Source organism: Cavia porcellus, unplaced genomic scaffold (genome assembly GCF_034190915.1).
Source record: "Cavia porcellus strain 051 isolate PalLab524CR breed Dunkin Hartley unplaced genomic scaffold, mCavPor4.1 scaffold_1, whole genome shotgun sequence".
Lineage (NCBI taxonomy): Eukaryota > Metazoa > Chordata > Mammalia > Rodentia > Caviidae > Cavia > Cavia porcellus.
The window spans coordinates 202,064,433-202,085,982 of record NW_026947484.1 but is presented as its reverse complement, the minus strand read 5'-3'; the positions used below and the strand labels follow the sequence as shown (position 1 = coordinate 202,085,982).

Sequence of the window (21,550 nt, the reverse complement as noted above, 5' to 3'; positions counted from 1 at the left end):
ATTTAGCTCAGTGGTGTAAGCACCTGCCTGGCAAACACATGGTCATGAGTTCGATCACTGGCACCAAACAAACAAACAAAAAATTGGAGGAATATGACGATAGACTTTAAAAAACCATCTGGGCTGGGGATTTAGCTCAGCAGCATAAGCACCTGCCTTGCAAGCAGGCAGTCGTGAGTTCAATCCCTGGTACTGATAAAAAGGAAAAAGACCAAAAAAAAGAAAAAAGAAAACCATCTGAAAGTGTCTACACCAAACTGCTAAAAGAGTTTATCTCTTTGCTTTTTTGTCTTGTTATGATGTTTTTCCCTTTAATACAGAAAGGATAGATATACATGTATAAATTCACACATGGGAAGAATTTTTTAAACTATTTACAGGAACAGATTATATAATTAACAGATACTCTGAAGAAGAGACACTAAGAAACCCAATACTAATTCTGTAGCATTATGATATAAAATCTAGCAATACTATTATTCACTGTTCAGAGTGATATTAGTCTAGTCTCAAGTTCAATTTCAGCATACGTAAAGATAAGGACAGTTACTACAAAGAAAATGAGAGACATTACGGTAGTCATCATTGACTTCCCCGATGTCAGATCTTGAAGACCTAGAAAGCCTCCATCATCCTGTAATGATGTGATTAGTTCTATAATATGCAGTATGTATTCAATGTGTGCAAAGATGGGGACAACTATTTGGAAGAAAACCAGAGACAATAAGATAAACAGTGAAGATCTCCAGTGGACTTGCTTTGAAATCCATATTTCTTTAAATTGTTTCTTTATGAACTGTTTTGATATGTTTAATCTTACCCGCTTTAAGATAAAAAACAAGTGTGTAGGACTAATAACCATATTTTTTTTGTCTTTTTTCATTTTTATGGGTACCAGGGATCGAACTCACGACTGCCTGCTTGCAAGGCAGGCGCTTATGCCACTGAGCTAAATCCCCAGCCCCGACTGATAACCATATTACTAAGTTTTTGTTGGATCATTGAGCAGAACTGTTGGCAGTGTCACTATTTGAATGTCACTTTGTATGCTTTAATTTTGTGACCTGAACAACTATTTCTAAGATGACAATATGTAACTTATCAACTAGTGATTTACTTTTTTTTTTTTTTTGTCTTTTTTTGAGACGGGGTCTCAATATGCAGTTCAGGCTGGCCTTGAGCTCACTTTGTAACCCAGGCTGTTCTCGAACTCGCAACGATCTTCCCACTTCAGGCTCCTGAGTGCCCTAGCACTCAGGGCTCCCATTACAGGAGCCACCACGCCTGGCTTACTGTTTATTTTTCTGTAATTCTGTATTATTTCTACCCTTTTTTTCACTATTTTTGTTTCTTTCTCTTTAAATAATAATTTTAAAATAACAATTAAAAACAACAACATCCACTGCCTGACTTGCTGTCTAAAAAAAAAAAAAACAACAAAAAAGAGTTTATCTCTGGAGTGGGGGTGCCTAGCATGACAAAGGACAGGAGATTTTCTCCTGTTTTTTACAGTCTAGGGACCCTAGGAGGGCTGGGCAATCACTTTTCAGGCTTTGCTCTCTGTAACACAGGACCAGGTAATGTGTGAAGTTGCCAGTGAGGAGAGAGCGCTACTGAGCTGAGAGCTTTCTTTTTAACGTGACTGCTACAGACTTGCCTTGCAGGATTCCTTCAGCTGTAACTTTCCGTAGATCGCGTTTTTATTTTCCCTTGTCTCAAGATAATTTCCTAATTTCCCTTGAGTTTTCTTCTTGGACCCACTGAGAGTTCATTGTTTAAACCGGATGTTGTGGCACACGTCTGTAATCTCAGTCCTCGGGAGGCTGAGGCAGGAGGAGCAGCTTGAGTTCAAGGCCAGCCAGGACTAGATACTGAGACCCTGTCTCAAAAAACCCAACAGAGAGGAGAGGGGAAGAGAGGGGACTTGAGGAGAGGGGAAAGAGGAGAGCGAGCTCGAACACACTCAGCGAGTGGCTGAGTTCAGGTTTAGGATCCAAACAGTCAGGATTTGAAGTCAGCTTCCTCAGTTATGCTCCAGGTGACCGTGGGCATGATGACTCCTATGTGCGCCTCAGTTTCCTCACTGGTGAAATGGGACCTAACTCAGAGGACGGTTGTGAAGCCCGAGTTCTCTGCCCTCCCCCACATCCCAGCTTATGTGTCCTCCTGGGTTAACAAGGTTGGGTTGCACATTTGTTTGCTTAGTCATTCAACAGTCACTTGCTGGTCCTGGTCACAGGCAGGCTTGGGTTTCAGCAAACAAAACCTTGCTGTTAGCCAGGCGTGGTGCCTGCATCCCAGCACTTGGAGGCTGAGGCAGAAGGATCACTACAAGTTCCAGGCCAGTCTGGGCTACATAGCAAGACTGTGTCTCAAAACAAACCAGAAAACCTCACTGTGCCTTTACTTTCTGATCTGTGAAGACAATAAGGGTACCTAGGAAGGCAGCTGTTGGTGTTTTGGAGTTCTTGAGAACACAGCCAGTCTGGCTCCAATGGCCAAAGCTCATGCTGTGTAGAGAGAGGGAGATAAAGACTTTGTTCTTGCTGTGTAGTCCAGGCTGGCCTTAAACTCAACGTCTTCCTGCCTCAGCCTCCAGTGTGCTGGGAACACAGTCATGTGCCATCATGCTCCGCGCCCCCAGGACCTTTACAGCCAACCCCAGGCTGAGTGATCAGTGCCACTGTACCTCCAGGCTGCAGTGTTGATTTCTGCCCTATTGCCACAAAGGCCGCAGGATCTACTGCTCACCCTCCCTCCTGGCCACTGCCACAGTACCTGAGACGCAGTGGCACTGCAGTTTGGATTTAGCCATGGAGCATTTTCCAGACACCCACTCACTCACTTCTGAATGATACCCAGGAAAGCAGGTGGTTCCTTTTTAGAGATCAGAGGCACAGAGAGGTCGAGTGACTTCTGAAAGTCACACAGCCGAGCGACAGGGGCAAAGCTGGACTCCAGGGCCATCAGTGTTTGTGGAAGGAAGGAAATGGTCAGGCACATGGTCTTGGGGCCCCAGTCCTGGGACAGGGAATCAGAGCAGGACCCCTTAGCCAGCGCTGTGTTCACACCTCCCTTTCCTCATATAAATGGGGACTGAGGTCTGGGAAAGGACCCCAAGACTACGTGGGAGATTGAGATTGAAACTCAGGGTTCCTGGCTCCCAGCCTCCTGACCCTGCGAAATGGAGATGCACTGGGGTAACCTCGGCAGTGCAGATTCCCTGCTGGTGCTGGAAAGAGTGCCACAAGGAGTAGAAAAGAGATCAGGTGTGATATCGCACACCTGTAACCCCAGCCTTTGGGAGGCTGGGGCAGGAGGATCACCTGAGTTCAGGGCCAGCCTCGATGACATAGAAAAGCTCTGTCTCAACAAAACAAAACAAAAAACAAGGCCTGTGCTGACAGTTAAGACTAGAACTGTGACCACGGGTTCAGCCAACAAGCAGAGCCGCACTGGGCTGCGTGTGCAGGAGTCCTGAGGACCGGGCAGCAACCTGGGCACACCTCTGCTGGGTAAGCATGGCCCTGATCACTGGGGCAGAGGTGCTGGGCCCCTGCCAAGTTATGTAAACGTCGCCACCAGGCGCCCAAGTGCAGCCTCAGGAGGTCCCTGCCAGGTGGCCCAGAGCAGCTTCCGGGCCTGGCCACTGAGCCTGGGGACACTTCCCGGATGTGACTCCTGCTCAAGCTCTGGGAAGCCCCTGCAGCCTCCTTCACAGCTCTGGTCGGACCCCCTGCAGACAAACTTCAGCAGGACCCCTTGGCGGCTCCAGGCCACGGGCTTGGTGACTTATATAACTGTATGAGGCAAGTGTCATATCTCCCTGTCACAGGTGAGGACATGAAAGGTGAATGACTTTCTTGAAACAACAGGGCCAAGGAATCACAGGGCTGGGATCTAAACCCCACTCACCTCTTGGCAAAAGGCAGGCCCTGCAACTGTGCTGGGGAAGTTTGGATTGTCGTTTTTTCTGAGATGGTTCAGGTGGCCTTGAACTCACTTTAGCCCAGGGTGGCCTTGACCTTATGGTGATCCTCCTGACTCCCTCCCAAGTTCTGGGATCACAGGCATGTGCCACCTGCCCAGCTTCATGAAGTATTTTGAAAGCAGGCAGCCAGAGAAAGGTAAGGAAGCAACATTACTGATTCCCATGGGGAGGCAAAGGCCCTGTGGGGTGCTGTCCTGGACTCACATCATTCTCTCCCTAATACCTCCCATGGCTCCCTATTACCTTTAAGATAAAGTACAACCTCATTAATAAGGCCTGCAAAGCCCTCTTGTGGGACTGGGCCTGCCTGCCTTTCCAGCCTCACCCAAGTCTCTGGCACCTTTCTCCTGCCATGGACCAGCTCAGGGTCTTCCCCACCAACTTCCCTCTCTCCTGGCTGACTTCTACCCATTTCTCAGGGTCAGCGTGCACGCCAAATCCTCAGGGAAGCCCGCCCAGATTGCCCACACTAGCGTGGCCCCCACCCCTCACAGCTGTTATCACGGGGCCACAGCAGTAGCGCAACACCCAGCAGATGGTGGATAAACACCCGTGTGTGAAAAAATGAATGAATGAAGTGAATGAATGAAGGGCCTGGCAGACTTGGGAGGTGGGTGTGGGAGGCAGACACAGGTGAGAACAGGGAGGTTGCTGGGTGGATCTGCAGGTATACAAAGGGCAGGAACAAAGGGCACGGCCAGCTCCTACTGCCCAAGACATACGTGGGAGAGCTGGGCCTTTGCCCTGTAGGTGTTTGCAGGCCTGGGGAGAGGCCCGGAACAGAAGCCTTGATTTAGGAAGGGAGGGCTAAACTGGGCATAGTGGCACATGCCTGTCATTCCAGCCCTCAGGAGGCTGAGGCAGGAGGACCACAAATTTGAAGTCAGCATGGGCTACATAGTGAGTACAAGGCCAGCCTAAACTCCATAGCAAGACCCCGCCTCAAACCAAGTAAACAAACAAATAAAAAGCCCCACAAAACAAGAAAGGAAGATAAAGCTGGCATTGGAAGTGAAGGGGGAGCCAGGCGAGTCTCCCTCCCTCTCATCTCTTATCTGTAGCTGTAGGTAAATAGGGCATGCGCTCTTGTGTTCTGGCCTGGGCACCTGGTCTTATTTTGCAACATAAGACCTATGCCTTTACACACACTTGGGAATGAGATCTATCCAAAAACCCCATGGGCTGCTGCACTGAACAAACAAGGAAACTGAGGCTTGGTGAAATGAAGTTACAAGGGCCTCTCTAGCTCCTGCCTGATGACAAGTCTGTATGTGGTCCCCTCTGGGTGTAGGCCTCCTCTCCCAGCCCTGTGTAGTATGGTCCTCATTAGCCATGTCTGGCTATCTAAATTTTAAATTTTAAGATTATTATTAAAAAAATAATAAAAAAAACTTGACGATTATTTATTTAGTGAGACAGGGTTTCCCTATGTAGTCCAGGCTGTTCTTGAACTTGTGACCTTCCTGCCTCAGCCTCTGGGGGGCCTGGATGACAGGTATGTGCCACCACACCCAGTTAAATCTGAATTGAATGAAAACGGAAAGTCAGTCCTCAGTCACATCAGCCGTGCGGCCAGTTAGCGTTCTGAGCAGTGCAGAGATGGACATTTCAGTCATACAAAAATCCCATCATACAGTGCTGGTCTAGACCGTGGAAGCAGACAGGCCCTCAGACTGTTTAAAGGGAAGAAGGGCCAAGGACTGATTCAGTCACACAGTGAGTCACAGGCAAAGGCAGGTATCAAGCCCGGACTCCTGACTCCCAACCCAGTGTTCCCCCCATTAAAGTAGATCAATCAGCTCCTATCTCAGCCAGGGCTTGGTTACTAGGGCTGCTGGGAGACCAAACACCACTACCACACACCCAAGCCTAGAAAGAACTAAAGGAAGACTTCAACGTACATCACAGCAGCTGAAAGCACAATATGTTAATAAACTACTACAAATAAATAGCAGCAAAACATCCAGGTGTGGTGGCACACATTTGTAATCCCAGTATTCAGGAGGCTGAGGCAGGAGGCACACTGTGAGTTTTAAGATCAGTCTGGGTTACACAGTGAGTTCAGGACCAGCCTGAAACACATAGTGAGACCCTGCCTCAAAACAAAACAAAAAACAGAACAGAACTTGTCCAGCCTTTTTGGAAGGCAGCTTGGCAGCCCCTCTTCCTCAGTGGCAAATATGCAAATTTCCTTTGACTCAGTAAACCCTGGGCTAGGACCCAGAGCCACAGTGAACTGTGACTCCCCTCCATGAGCCATGGTCAGCTGGGCAGAAGAGAGCGGGCTGGCTGATCAACAGCAGCCTTGTACACTTGGCCGTGGGAGGCTCAAGCAGGACGCAGTGCTGGGGATGAGTTCTTTGGCTCCTTTATCGTCTGGTGGGACTGGCTGACAGCAGCAAGGAGCTGGACATGGCATCGATCTGCCTGGTCAGCTGCCTGGCTGGCTCAGTGGCCGCTCTGGCTCCGTAAACACCCAGAGTCCAGTCACCAGTGACTCAGCGCCCACTGCCCTTGGCCGGCAGGTTGGGAGGCGACGTGGTGTGGCATGACTGACCGCACAGCAGCCTCTGAGCTGGCGTTGGTGCAGGCCAGCTGGGTAGCTGCCCTCAGGTGAAGTGGGCAAGTGACATATCCCGGGCTTACCTCAGTTTCTACTCTCTTTTAAAATTTCAGTTATTTACTTTGCAGTCCTGAGGATTAAACCTAGGACTTTTGCAAGGAGCTACATCCTCATCCTTTTATTTATTTTAGTATTAAAACAGGGACAAGAAAAAAAATAGAGGGGCTGGGAATTTAGCTCAGTGGCATAAGCACCTGCCTGGCAAGTTTGAAGTCGTGAGTTTGATCCCTGGTACAAAAAAAAAAAAAAAAGAAGGAAAAATGGAAACAAAATTTTGTAAATAAAGAAGGGAAGCAGGGCTGATGGGAGAGGAGGGCAATGGGGAAAAAAAAGAAGCAAAATATACTGAATACAGCTGAGTGTGGTGGCACACATTTACAATCCCAAAATTTGGGCGGCTGAGGCGGGAGCTTTGCTATGAATTCAAGGACAGCCTGGGCTATACAAGCAAGTTCAAAGCCAGCCTATGGTATAGAGCAAGACCCTGTCTCAAACACAACAACAAAAAGCTACACCATGAACAGGTACAAAGTTCCCACAATGAATGTTACCACTATGTATGTCTAAAATGTACCAAAAATTTTTTTTTAAAAAACAAGGTCTCACAAAGTCTCTCAGGTGCCCAAACTGGGCTTGAATGTGTAACCCTGGTGCCTCAGCCTCCTAGGTGCTGGGATTCTGGGTGTGGGCCACCATGCCCAGCTTACGTGGGGGGGCAGTATTCTGATGGGGATCAAAGGAAATGTGTCTTTTACATTTTTAAAAATGTAAACAGTCACTGTTTCTCAATTATACATCAGTGAGGCCATTCACGCAACTACACACGTTTCCGTGGCACCGTTCATACAGCAGTGCTAATTTGAGGGCAGCACAGTTTGTCCAGGATCAGACAAGGACAAGGGTCTCCTAAGGGGTCCTAACTTTCCCACCTGCATCACATTCTGGAATCTGTGGCCACACTAAATGCCAGCTGTCCCGATATTCTCTGGGGGGGCTTATGCTCTCCACCTCCCAACATCAAGGACCTTGCAGCAACGATCAATTTAAACCCCGGGGATGTTCAAAAGGCGGAGTTAGCACTGCCCTGAGTAACTGTGACTCCTCAGCCAGCACTGCCAGTGCCTTCTTGTATGCGACACGACGCTGGCCCGTTCTGTTCCCATCGCTACGTCTCTGTCATGGTCAGGGCCACCCCAGCTCCTGCAGCCTCCTCTCACTGCTGGCTTTTCTTCCCGCCCCCAGATGATAAAGCCAGTTCCACAGGGCAGCCACAACATAGGTTTTTGTTTTGTTGTTGTTACTGTGTGGATTGAACTGGGCCTTTGCACTGTGCTATATCCTTTCTTTTCTTTCTTTCTTTCTTTTTTTTTTTTTTGAGACAGGATCTAAGTCATTAAATTGCCCAGACTTTGGTCTAATTTACAATCTTTCTGCCTCAGTCTTCCAGAGTGCTGAGATTAGAGGTATGTGCTATGGCTCAGAGGGTGCTATTTTATTTATTTATTTTTTTTGTTTGTTTTTTGAAACAAGGTCCCACTATCTAGTTGAGGCTGGCCTTGAATTCATAGGTTGCCCTCAAATTCATGTCAACACTCCTGCTTCAGCCTCCAGAGTACTGGGATTTTAGGTGTTCACCACCATACCTATTCCAAAGGTTACTTTTAATTATTTATTTAGGTTTTTTGAGATAGAGACTAGGGGAGAAAGGAGGGAATTAAAATGTGTCATGTACATGTACCAACCCCCTACAAACATGCACTAATTAAAAAAATAAAAAGTGTTTTTTTTTTTTTTAAAAGGAAAAAGGATACGGTCTTGCTATGCAGTTCAGGCTGATTCTGAACTCACTGTGCAGCATAGGCTGGCCTCGAACTCTCGGTAATCCTCCAGCCTCAGCCTCCCAAGTGCTAGGATGACAGGCATGTACCATCATGCCTCTCAAGAGTTTTTGAGACATGGTCTCACTGTGTAGTTCAGACTGGCCTTGAACTCATTCTCCACACTTGTCTGAAACAGTCTTATTTGGTGCTGAGCTCCCTCTATGCCTGGCTGGACCCTCAAGGAGGTAGGACAGACCACACTTGACAATTGGCAGGCTGGAGCTCTCCACTGACCACCTACTCAGATCCTCTTGTCCTTCCAGGCCTAAGCCTTTGGCAGGCACAGTCCCATGAAGCCCTCACAGCATTCTAGAAAGACTGGGATTCTTTGCTTTTTATTCTTGTGAGATATGGTCTCACTAGGTATTTTAGGCTGGTCTGGAACTCGCTATGCACTCCAGGCTGCCTTCAAACTCAGGGTGATCTTCCTGCCTCAGCCTCCAGAGTGCTAGGATTATAAACATGCAAGATTCCTTTGTATGCATGAAAAACTATAACCAAAGTTTGTGTGACCTGTCTGATCATCAGCCTGTCAGCTGGGCCTTTGCTCCGTCATAATACACCCCCCATCAGTGAAACAAGCGAATCTCACATTGCCAAAGCACAGCAGAGCCAGGATTCTAAGTAGGGCACGTTTCACCCCAAATCTAGCATCCTGTCCTCTATTTTCTCACTCCTTCCCCAGGCACGATGTGGGAAATGAGAGAAGGTAAATTTCCTAGGTTCCTATCCTGAAGGCTGCAACACAAATGGAGCCAAACTGGGGCAGGGAGGCCCACCCTACTTCCTGTTGGAGTGGCCTGAGGTTACTTACGGTCACAGCAGAGGGAGGGATATCCTTGTCTGACTCCTTCCTTTAAAATCCCTTCCTGGGCTCAGGTAGCCACAGGCTCTCCCCTCTGGGAGCAGGGAAGCCTGATGAGAGACAAGAACACTGCCCTGGAGTCCCAGCAAAGTTAAAACCTGTGTGGAGGGATTTAATTTGTTCACCACAGGGCCATAATTCATGGGTTGCTGCTGGGCAGCTCTGAAGCACCAGTGGGTGGTACATGCATGACTTGTCCCATCAGGCGCCCTAAGACAGTCTCATGGGGTGGTACAAACCATCCCATGAGACACTCATGCATGTACCAACCAGAAGAAATCAGAAAGGAGGGTCCTTGTTTACAGGTGCAGACACAATTCAGGCTTGTATCCAGGGGATTCTGGATTCCCAATGCCCCTCCTAACCTCCCTCACTTTTCTTCCCAAGGGCTGCCTTATGTCCACCTACCCTTAAGCTTGGAGGGGTCAGAGACAGCAACCCTATTAGGCCTCTCACTGGGTCCCCACCGGGCTCAGAGCAGTGACCCTAATCATTAAGGGACCTGAATGATACTGAGGACCTGGGGGGTACATATGGGGCTCCCGAGATGTTCACTGTTCCTGAGTTCATCTAGCCAGAGACCAGCTATAACTATCCAAGAAATGAAAGGGCAGCAAGAGGCTTAGACAACAGCCTGCAACAAAGCAAGCTGGGTCACAAGGCTACGAGATAAACTGCTCCAAATCACCTCGCGGCCGCCGAGCTTTCGCACATTTCTGCCCTGACTCAGACCCGCGTGGTCCCGGGCCATCCGTCTCTCTGGGTGGCCGTCTTCACAGAAATGGGATTCATTCATCTTCCAAGCCCACTTTAGAGCTCAACGCTCAAGGCCAGCAGGACCTTGGAAGGCAGTTTCTGCCAGTTTCCAATTTCTCCCCGTCATTGTTTCTTTTTTTCTTCTGTCCGCGCGCTCCCTCCTCCCCGCCCCGCAACCTCCCACCCTCTCGCCTAGCCCGGGCCCCTCTCCCAGTCCCTCGGGTCCAGCCCAGCCGTTCCCGGGGAGGAGGGCCTAGTCTCACAGTGCGCCAATCCAAGCGCTTCGAGCCCCCTCTGCTCCCACGAGTCCCGCCCCACGCCACTGTCCACCAATGACGCTCTGCATTCGCCCCCAAGGGCCGTCCAATCACGGGCGGAATGAGCGGCCAGCACCCGCCCCAGCCCCGCTCGCCCGCGGCTCGGCGGGCGGCCGCTCAGGGCCTCTGCATTCTCCGAGCGGCGGCGCGCAGCATCGGACTCAGGCAGCTGCAATTGGGGGCGCAGGCGGCGGCACTGCTGCTCGCGGGGTGCTGGGCAGAGGCAGCGGGCGAGGCGGAAGCCACCGGCCGAGCCGTAGAGCTTCTTAGTTCCGCCGGGGCCCGCGGTGCGGGTCCCAGTACCGAGGAGGAGGCGGCGCCCCCGCTGCCCGCAGCCGGCCCGGTGCCCGCCCGGAGGAGGCCGGACTTCCCGGCCCGCAGACAGCCCGCCGCGCCTCCCCGAGGCCGCCAGAGTCCGGGCCACTGCGGGAGTGCCCTGCCCCCACCCGCCTCCGTCTCTGCCTCACCTGCGCAGGGCGTAGGGCCCAGGTGCGGGGCGAGCACGGCGAAGGCACCGCCCCCGGCCGCCAGCGGGGCGGGGGCGGGGGCGGAGGCGGGGCCGCGCGCACCTCGATCGCACCGGCGCTGCGCGGGCCTCGCAGTCTCATCGGTCCTCGGGGACGCGCGGCGTGAGCTTCCCGGGCCCCTCGGGATGCTACCCGCTAGTGCGCCGCCGGCCGCCCCTGCCCTGGCCTCCCGGGCCATGCCTCACCGTTTACGGGCCGGCAAAGCCCCCAGCCGCTTCGAGCTTCTCGGAGACCCGGCTCCCAGAGGGTGAAGCCAGCTGGCCGGTGGACACTGGACTGGTTCCTCAGACCCGAAGCTCCAGACTTCGATCTCCGCCCGCTCCGCTGCTGCCTCCGCCACCATCTGGGCAGGAGACGGCTCTGGCGTTTTTGGGGAGGGGGTGAGGTGGAAAGAAAGGAATCCTGGGGATTTCTGGCAACCCCCCCCCCCGGCTTTTTTTTTTTTTTTTTTTTTGCCTTTGGGGCTTCAGACTCAGGGAACTCGCTCATGGCTTTCTTGATGAAGAAAAAGAAATTCAAATTCCAAACCACTTTTACCCTGGAGGAGCTGACTGCGGTCCCCTTCGTGAATGGGGTCCTTTTCTGCAAGGTCCGGCTGCTAGATGGTGGAGATTTTGTCAGTTTGTCTTCAAGGTAGGAGCCGGGACATTTACTGCCTGCAGGGTAAGGGGCTGATGAGATCTAACTGCTTGGCAGTGTGTAGTTTTTCCTTAGGATGAGGGGGTCCCAGGGGATCCGTGTGTCAAGGATAAAATTGGACAGGGCCTGAACAAGCTGGCAGAGTGCCAGGCACCTGTTTGCAGGTGACCAGCTAGCTATCTGGGAGTCTGTTTTTGCAGCTACCCTTTGGAGCTCTGCGTGTGGCCCACGATAAGTCTGCCCTGTGGACTCGAGTATAGAGAACCAGGGGATTTGTGCTTCCGGAGAGCAGGGAAGGGGTGTTCCTGGCCACCTTGCACCCCGCTACACCTGGAACTGTCGTGATGTAATGCTTGTGCCTGTGCAGGTTTTCTGGCTGGTGATTGCAGAGAACCCGTCCCAGGCACTCCCAGACACACTGGGGTCTGGCTGGAGATGGTGGCTGAATTTTGACCTGCCCAGCCCCCTCTGAGCCACTGTCCTCTGGCCAAGCTGGACTGCTTTGCATTGCAAATGCCCTTGTCAGGAAGGCTGCTGCCCTCTCTACGGATTGAGTTTGGTTTTGTGTTGATCCCCATCCTGGCAGGTCCAGCTGCCCACTTATTGCTGAAGGTGCCTGAGCTCCTAGGGTGCCCATCCTTCACTGGCCCACCTGGAGTCACAGCCCTGGCTTGCCGGGAGTGATCCTTGGAATCAGACAGCTAGGCACTTGGATCCTGGCTCCTTCTGGGTTCTTGTTTCTGCTTCTGGAAACTGGGCCTGGTAGAGTTCTTCTGTCAGTCTTGCAGAGCATTTCCAGTAGACAATGCATGATAGGGCCTGGCATGTGCTGCCCCACCTCACCTAGCCTGCCCTTTGTTCCTCAGGCCTTGAGGGGCCAGTGAGCAGGGGCTGCCACAGTTCAGAGATAAGAGAAACTGAGGCCCATGAAAAGGAAGAGAGTGAGTGGCTTGCTAGAGACCTCAAAAGAGGTGGTGATCAGCTGAACTTGGCCTGTTGGGAGACCTGTTGGATGAATTTGGAGACTGAATACTCTACCGGGAGCTGCACAGCACTTTGGTGGTGGATACCTTTTCCATGCCCTGGCTCCCTGGTCTGCTAGGAGCACTTCATCTAAAGACTACCTCTTGGAGGGGCTTAGGGGATCCCGAGTTGCCTGGACTCCTACAGTCACCCCACACAGTGGCCCACTGTGCTCAGAGCTGGGGCCTGGAGTTGGCGAGTCACTGGCTGGGGGCTTTTTGTAGTTACTTAACCTCTCTGATGTCAAGAGCCAGGAGTTGTTGCTCTCAACCCCTTGACTGTGACATGGAGCCAGGTAGAGATGGGGTACCCACAGAGGGGTGAGAACTGAGGCACAGGGTCGTTTTCCTGCATTAATACAGCAGAACCTGGTTTCCAGCTTAGGATGCACTTTTGATCACTACCCTCTTGTGCTTCTGAGCCTCAGTTTCCTCTTGGAGAACAGAGAAGTGAGACGTACTCTTTAGATTGTGAGGGGCATGGGTAATTTGTGTACCATATCCCACCCAGACAAAATGCTGCAGTATTTGTGGTTGCTGTGAACAGAGACGCCTAGGCTCCAGCCCTTCTCGGTCTCCCATAGATCGGCAGCACTCCCCTCCCCAAGAATCCCATCAAGCAATTGACATTGAGCCACAGGCTGAGGTCTCCCCAGCCTCCCAGTCTCTGTGACCACTGTCACCCTACCTATCAGCCTCTCCGTGGCTCTAAACCTGCCCCCTCATCCAGGAAAGTCTGGAAAGTTCTAGGTCTTAGCCCGCATGATCTGAATTCCATGTCTGTTTTCTCTTTTTCCCCTCTGGCAAGGGGCCTCTGATTTCCCAAACCCAGCTGAGCCCAGACAGCCTTTCCCAGGCCCAAGCCTGCATGAAACCTGAGTGGGGCCATGAAGAAAGGAACTGACACAGGGCTCCCGTGGTTGGGCACTTAGTGGGTGCGGGCTACCGGTTTGGTGCTGGCAGGTGTGGCTGCAGAGGACTTCAAGCCGGTTCAGAGCTGCCTTGGCTTGTGTCCAGGAGTTGAGGTTCCTGGATTCTTGCTCCCTCTACCCACACTGGTCTGTAGCCCAGGATCCCTACCTGGGGAGGGGGGCATTGTTTATAAGTTGGGGACGGGGCTGGAGTGACTGAACCTGTTTAGGTCCTTGGCCCAGATCCAGCAGTGATTTTCCCAAACCCAAGGGACCTCTGAGATGGCTCAGACTTGGTGCTGGCAACTCTGAGTGAAGCAGCCGAAGCCCCACCCCTGCAGCATCCGCCCTCCTAGCTGGAGTATGTTTCCCTGTGTTGGGTGCCATGGCAACAGCTGGGTACACAGCTCTGCCTGACCCAATTTAAGCAGGTAGAGCAGGTGATGCATTGGACTGTTCCTCAACCTCATCTTTCCAACATCTCCTTACAGGCATGATGCTCGCAGCCGATATGTTGTGAGCGCCCAGGCACTCCTATGAGTGTTTTGCAAATGGTATCTCCAGAACCCTGTCGGGCGCTTTTGGAGAGACACCTAAGGCAAAGAGGTGAAGCACACACTAGTCTCTAGGTGGTAAATGCCAATTGGGAAAATAATTTTTCTGTCATTTGGTTCAAACTAGCTTTGAGTGTGCGTTTGTTGTATGGTAGGGACTGATTGAGTGCCTCTGACACATGCTTTATTGAGTCCCACAACCTCTTGTGAGCTGAAGCTGTTGTCTCCATTGACAGGTGGCCACTCTAGGTTCAGAAAGGGTTGAAGTGGTTGGACCAGGTGTTGCAGAACAGCAGGGAGAAAACCTGAATTTGAATGCCTCAGAAGTAGCTATAGCACTTCCACATGGCACCATAGGTCTTTGAAAAAAGCTCCTTTCAGTGAGTTGGGTGGCACAGGAGACAGAGCTGAATAGTTTGGAGACCCAAGATAGAGTCCCAGGATCATAAGGTGGGAGCAGGGCTGAAGTCACTGCTGTAGATGGGCTAGCACTGAAGTGCAGTGGCATCCACCAGGGTCCTTAGAGAGGCTTCCCAGACAGATGAATCCAAATGGCATCTGGAGGTTTTCAGGGGAGAGGGCATCCCAGGAGGGATACAGAAACTTAGTGCAGTCTGGTGTGTTGGGAAGTAGCCAACTTATGCAAGCAGTTTTAGGGCAGGAATAATCCCCAGTATCCCAGGGGCTCTGTTCCCAGCTGGTACTGGTCCTTTAGCTTGTCCCATGCATTGGCTGGTGGTACCAGGAGATGGAATGCAAGTGAAGTTCTGATTTATGTCATCCCCAAGAGGAGATAAAGGAGAGAGCATCCTTTCAGCTGACAGATGCAGAGATTGAAGCCTGGGACAAAGAATGACTTGGTATGGTCACTCACAGAAGAAGCAAATGGCACAGCCAGTTGGACTCTAGTGTGGCCCTGATCTCTGCCCCTATACCTCTGTACCCAACTCTGCACTGAGAAGGTGGGCTGGGTGGGAAAGAGAGGTTGCCACAGGAACGTCTCCAGCTCTGAACTTGTGTTCCAGGCTGTCCAAGAAGCAGCCCGAGACTCGAGAGCCTGCTTCCCTGTCCTTTTCTTCCCTAGCAGCTTGGAGCACTCTGTTGGCCTTTGGTGGGGTTTATTTGGCCAGACTTCTGAAGGAGCGCCTGGGTGCTCACCTCACAGGCACTGCCCTCTTTCTGTGGCATGGACTGGTGCCCACCCAGATGGGAGGCTGCAGAGGTCCATCATCTTAGGCAGGTCAGCTATGCAGCTGGAGGCCGTGTGATCAGGGGAGCTCAGACTGACTGGTCTTTCCTCACACACACTTGACAGGGCTGTCCCTTGCCTGCCCTCCTTGGAAGAGGCTGTGGAATGCCACTCAGGTCCACTACCATGCATGGCTTGCTCTCAGGAATATCCTGGAATGGAGCTATAGGAAGGCAAGGTGGAGAGAGGTACCCAGTCCTGTCCCGGAGGATGAGGGGAGCAGGAGTGTGGAGGTGCGGGGAACCTTTGAGATGGGCGGGGCATCCACTTTCCTGCTCAGTGCAGGGCTTGGAAGCTGAATGCATCAGGGAGGATGAAGGGGCAAGAATGGGTCCCCATGCCACTCTTGACTGAGCACTTACTGGTGCTAGGCTTCCACAGGTGAGTGGGACCAGACCGCCCTGCACTGTGGTGTGCCTCAGAGGAACTTTGGAGCCAGCTGGATATAGGGTGGGTCATTGTGGATCCCACTAGACCCTGGCAGACCAGCAGGGAGGCATTTCTCTGCTCAGGGCCCTGGCCTCTTGACATTAGGGCCCAGGCCTTGCCTTTGTGGGGCTCACTGTCTCTTGATGAGACATAGGCAAAGAGGGCTTCCCTGAGGAAGGGGCACTCTGTGGAAGCCTTGAGGGTAGAGGGGCTAGGCTAGAAGTGTGCCTGAGCCTTTGGCGTAGAGATCCCTGGCTGGGAGCACTTACTTGATCCTGGAGAAAGCAGGATGGGAGTTGATGTCCCAGACTGTTCCCTGGACTTGGGAGCCCGGGGTTGAGTGGGGGGACAGGTAGAGAAGGTGCACTGAGGCCTGATCCACACCTGGTGAGATCCAGTAGGAGGTGGCTTGCAGGCTGGCAGGCCTGGCAGACCCCTCTGCCAGGGTGGTGGCAGGCTGAGTAGCCAGATAGGGTCCTTGTCTTGAAGGCCTAATCCTGGGCTTGTTGCCTAGAGTTACTGGAAGATAGACATTCAGAGGGTACAAAAAGGCCAGATGTAGCCAAGATTTTGTCAACTCATGCAGTGCTCCTAGTTGTTGACCCACATAAAAATCTGGACTTTCAGTTTCTTTTAAGTTGGAAGATAGGACAACAGTGCTGCGTGGCAGTGTTTGGCTCATTTGCAGCTGCGTCAATGTGGGCTGTCTTTCTGGACTCCTCGTGAGCCCAGGGCACATCCTCAGTGCCCATTGTGGACCCTGTGGAAGACCTTGCATGAGGGGCTCATGAAGAGAAGTCCTCTGACCAGGAGATCAGGAGGCTTCAGGCCAGTTTGGGCAACAGAGCTATGGAACCAGGGCAGGTAATGCTGTTGATGGCCTTGGTAAGGCCTGAGGCTGCCCTGCCTGTGCCTGGCCTTAGTGTCTGCTCCAGGGACCTGGCCTTTGCTGCCAGCTGGCCATACTGTTGACAGGTACTACCTGGCAGCCCCTGCTACCTGCCTGCCTGCCAGCAGTCCTAACCTGAGGTGATCTGGCTTAGTGGGGTCAAGGCTATTCCCTGAGGCCTGTTCCTAGCGTTGATCTCCATCTCCAAGCCATGCTAGCCAAAGGTTCTTAGAGCAGTCATACATCTCGCCTGTTGGCTCTCCTTGCCCAGGGATGGCTCTGAGGCCTTGGATGACTTTGAACCCTGCTTGTTTGTACCTGGAAGTCCTAATTTGCTTTCGAGGGACCCTACTTGTGCCCTTGGGTGGCCACTGGTGAAACCACTCATGGGCCTCAGAAGCCTAGGACTAGGTGTGTGGGCAGGCAGAGTCAAAGACCAGGCAGGGATTTACATCTGCAGCCTGTACATCTGTCCTTACCTGCCAGGGAGCCTCAGAAAGGATTGAGCAGCAGAGACGGGTTAGTTTAAAAAAGACGTGAAGCTAAGGTGAGTGCAGAGGGGATGTGTGACTCCTCATCCACCTCTGCTCGGGATTGAGGGATGCCAGACCTGGCCCTGGGCTCTGAAAGCCTGTGTAGCCTGTCTGTGGTGCTTTGACAGGGCTGCATTGCAAACCTTTGGGCTTTACTCTAAGCCTCTCTTGACCCTGGGCTTGGAAGAGCTCTCCAGTGCAGGCCCAGACTGACTGGCGGGGGACAGCCCCCAGTCCCACTGCCAGCTTATTTTGGTGTTTGGCAGGATAAGCTCTGATAGGGAACTTGGCCTGTTTGGTTACTGCCTGTCCCTCTATCCAGTCTGCCTGCCTTTGCCTATGACGTTGGGCAAGGGGCTCAGCTCCAGCCTCCTCTGAGACTTCCCCAGAGGTAGGGCTGAGCTGTCTGCCTCACAGTGTTCTCCAGAGGACGTGGTGAGATAATACCTGTCAGACATCCAGCTTGGCTCCTGGCCCCAGCCTGAGTCACCATGGTGGGCCAGATGGTGTACCTCACTTGCTCCCGTGGCAACTGCCACTCCTCTGGGGGCCAGCACTGATGCAGTGTCGCAGAGAGGGTGGCTCCCAATCAGGTTCACTCACAAGTCCCAGGGCGTAGCAACAAGGAGCACACCTGGGGTCTGGGCTCAGGGCCTCAGGGTTGGCCTGCTTTCCAGACCTCATTGGCTTGGTCCTGTCCCCCTGGAGCACCCTCAGCTATACCAGATCAGGGACCGCTTTGACAGGCAGAGGGCAGCTACCTTGGGAGGCTCAGGGCTCTGGCCGTTAGCCTGCTGGTGGCAGATGAGACTGTGCAGCCCTTTGGCTCTTATCTCGTCCTTGGTCCTCGGGGTGCTCCTTCTGTGCCCTGCAACTGTCTCTTCCTCAGTCCCCCACCTCCCCATTTACTGAACTCCTGCCCCGACAGCACCTCCTTTGGAAAGCTATTCCTGGCCACCTTAGCCTTGTCACTTCTGTGAGTTCTCATTTCAGGGTTCTACTTCCCCCCTCCGCACCCCTGTGTCTAGTTCCTTCCCCAGACCGTGGACCCTTCATGGACAGGAGTGGCCTCCATTGCATCGTAGGCCTGGGCCTCTTGCTGAGCGTTGGCCCTGTCCCAGGCTGAAGCTTTTCTCCCGTGGCTCAGAACCAGTGTGGCTGCTGGACCGTGGCAGCCACAGCCAGCTGCTTAGTCTAGGCCCTCCCCTCCCTGTGCCCTAGGTACCAGCTGGTGTCAGGAACAGGTCTCTCCCGCATACCAGGCAGCTGGGTGCCACCATGGGGTCTACGGCTGTAACTGAGAGGCTGCTGCGGGCCTGATGGTGGAGTTCTGTGGGCTCCTTGCAGGGGCAGTGGTCTCATAAGCAGCTAGGGAGGAGGAGAAGAAGCTGTGGCCCAACAGGCCCTGCATTTGGACCTTGGCAGCTGCTGAATGCCTCTGACTGGCCAGTGGCACTACCTTTGCAGCCTCCGCTTCCTCCTGTCAAGTGCTGATCGTGGCTCCCTGCTTGGGACTCGAGGCACACGGCAGCTGAAAGACTAACCTGCCAAGACAGGAGCTCCACCCACTAGTGCCAGGGAAGGCGGAAGTATGGCAAAGTGGCCTCACCTCATACCAACCACTTCCTGTCTCTGGCTGGTCTTTGCACACCTGTGGCATGCACTCCCCCACCTCACTCTGTGACGATTTTCTGGGCACTATCCATGTCTGCCTGGGCCCTGGGACGTGGTACTGGGCTAGGGTCTCCGGGATGGCCAGGGTCAGATAGTAGCCTGGGAGGGAGCTTATGAGAGGAGGCAAGGGCCCAACCACCCTTCAGGGTTCGGGTCAGAGTCCACTTTGTATCATAGAACCACAAAGAGTAGTGGCAGAGTGAGAATCTGCTTCGAAAGGTGGCTTCTCATCCAGGATGACTGAAAGGAAAACTCCCAGCATCCTCTGCAGTGGAGGATGAGCAAGCTACCGCTCTGGTGCCAGAGGAACCATGGCCCTGACAGCGCTAAGCAGGAGCGCACACTGCCATGCGTGTAGAGTTTTCAGCATTTAGGTGCGAGTCGGGTCATTGGCCTCTGGAAAGGGGCTCTGGCCTGTGATGGCCCATGAGTGGCACAGCTCTGCTAGAAGTGAGCCTTGAGCTGCCACCTCCGGTGGAGCCTGGTGGGCACCAAAACCATCTGGACACAAGTCACCCTGGAGGGGATCCTCGGGGCTTTCCTGGGTTTTTCTGCCAGGCTGACCTGAGCTGTTTGACCTGATGTGTGTGAGGCAATAAGCTCATCTTGGCAGCTGCTGACAGCCTCCTCGGGCTGGGGATTTTCCTCCTGCCTCTTGCAAACCCCAGCAGAGCCCATCGGGCTGTGGAACTTGGCAGGTCCAAGGCTTAGGGGCTTCATGGGGCTGCCAGCCTGCTGGATCCCCAAACCTTGCTCTCCTTAGCTGTGGATGGGGCAGTGAGTGCTTCTGTGATGCACAGAAATGCTGATTGTAGCCATCATAGTCCTGCACAGGGTACATGCCCAGTAAAGGCTGGCGTAGTTGGTATCAGTTGAGGGTAATGATTGGAAGGGACCAGAAGTAGGGACAGAAAGGAAAGGTCTCTGTTCTCCTGCCATCCTGAAGTTGTTCCTCTTCTCTCTTCCTGTAGTTCACCCATTGGAACTTTATGATTAGAGTTGGGTCACTCTCATGCATAGGGGGAGACCCTCAGCCACATCCCTGTCCTAGAATGAGCAGAGTAGGCAGGCGAGTTGCCATTCCTCCGCACTGGTCCCGAGCCGGGCTGGGGATTGGCCTGGGATGTGCTCTCCCTGAGTGCTGAAGAAGGCTGCTCTGGGCCGCAGCAGATCTAAAGAGGTCTGTGTCAGCTAAAGCTAAAGATGATCGCTTGTTGCTGGGGGTTTAGCTCAGTGGCATAAGCACCTGCCTGGCAAGCGCTAGGTCATGAGTTCGATCAAAAGGATGAGGATGATCTCTTGTTAGAGCTGGGCCCTCTTGTTAAACCAGCCCTCCTCATTGTGGAGGAGGAGGACCAGGCAGGCCCATTGGGATGCATCACAGCATCCCGCTCAGCCAACCCCATAGGAGGAAGTGCTAAGTGTGCGTGGAATTGGAGGCTGGCTCTGCATTGTCCATGAGTCTGCAGAGAATCAGGTGGCCAGGGAAGAGGTGGAGACCAATGAATCAGGGCCTCGTGTCCTGTATGACCCTGAGCCGTTTGTCCTGCGGTTGGAATCTCTTGAGAGCTGGAAAAACAGGTCTAGGTCAGTGCTGGACTGGAGGAAAAGTGACTCTGGCTGAGCAATCTCTGATTATCTTGGGGTCACCTTGGAAGGCCAGGAAGTCAAGGGAAGTACTGCGTGGATCAGTGGGCACACCTAGGCGGCAGATCCAGGGAAGATAGTGATCCCTGACCCTGACCTTTGGGCTCTGTGGAGAACAAGGCTCAGCCAGCCAGGGAAGTCCCTACCTGGAGGTAGCTTAGGAAGACTTAGCAGGAGCCCTGAGGACTCAGGGGTATGAGGGGCTCTCATTTGGTCATAAGATCCCTCTGAGCACCCACCGTGTACTAGGCACCATCCTCGGGGAGGGGAAGCAGCGAGAAACAGCAGAGGCCTGTCTCAGAAAGCAAGACCAGGAAGAGGAAGCCCGCTCGTGCTAGGGTGCCCCTGAATGAGCTTGGATGAAAGGTATCCCTGTAACCTGAGTCCAGTCATTGGAGGAATTGGCCCTGGGAATGGGGCTCCCTCCCCACCCCTCCTGTGCTTCTTCTGGTGAATTAAACACCCTCTAGATGTGAATCCACCAGGAGTGGCCACATGTGCCTGGGCCACCTGCCAGCCCACCTCTCTGATGTCCCAGCTCAGTTCAGGCTCTAGGGAAATGACACTGCATGGTCCTCAGGCAGGAAGGGGAAGGGACTCAGTCAAGGGACTGGGCCTGCTTCCTGGACTATATGCTTCTGAGAGGAGCTTGAGGTGCCTCTCTGCAGTTACTTCTGAAAGGCTGCAGACCCTTCCCCTGTTCAGCACAGGTGCCTGCCCTGGTTGTACCAGGCCCTGGAGCAGCAGGACAAGACAGAGGCAGGGTGTGACGGAGGCCCTGGGCCCCAGTCTCTGTGTCCCCATGACTCTGAACGGCCTGCTGAGTCTGACAGGTGCAGGAACGGAAGTCCCTGAGCACAGCTAGCCCTGCAGCTCCATTTGCTATCATCATGAGTCCTGCCTGGGAGGGGAAGTTGCTACTGAAACTTAGCGTGACATGCTCTTTGAATTTTTGGAGCCTCTGGCTTACCCCAGACTTGGCAAGGGGGTCCAGCCTGGCACTCTGGGGCAGTCTTGAGTTCAGATCATAGAGTACTCCCAGCC

General features: G+C 53.0%; 1 protein-coding gene across 1 annotated transcript in view; it reads left to right on the top strand.

Annotated features, from left to right (window-relative positions):
• Positions 1 to 11,038: 11,038 nt before the first annotated feature.
• Positions 11,039 to 21,550, top strand: part of Eeig1 (estrogen-induced osteoclastogenesis regulator 1) — a 30,455-nt gene continuing 19,943 nt past the window's right edge. Inside the window, exon 1 of the mRNA XM_003470745.5 lies at positions 11,039 to 11,592. Within this exon, the coding sequence (XP_003470793.1) occupies positions 11,447 to 11,592 (146 nt within the window). The 5' untranslated portion in view covers positions 11,039 to 11,446. The remainder of the gene's footprint in view (positions 11,593 to 21,550) is intronic.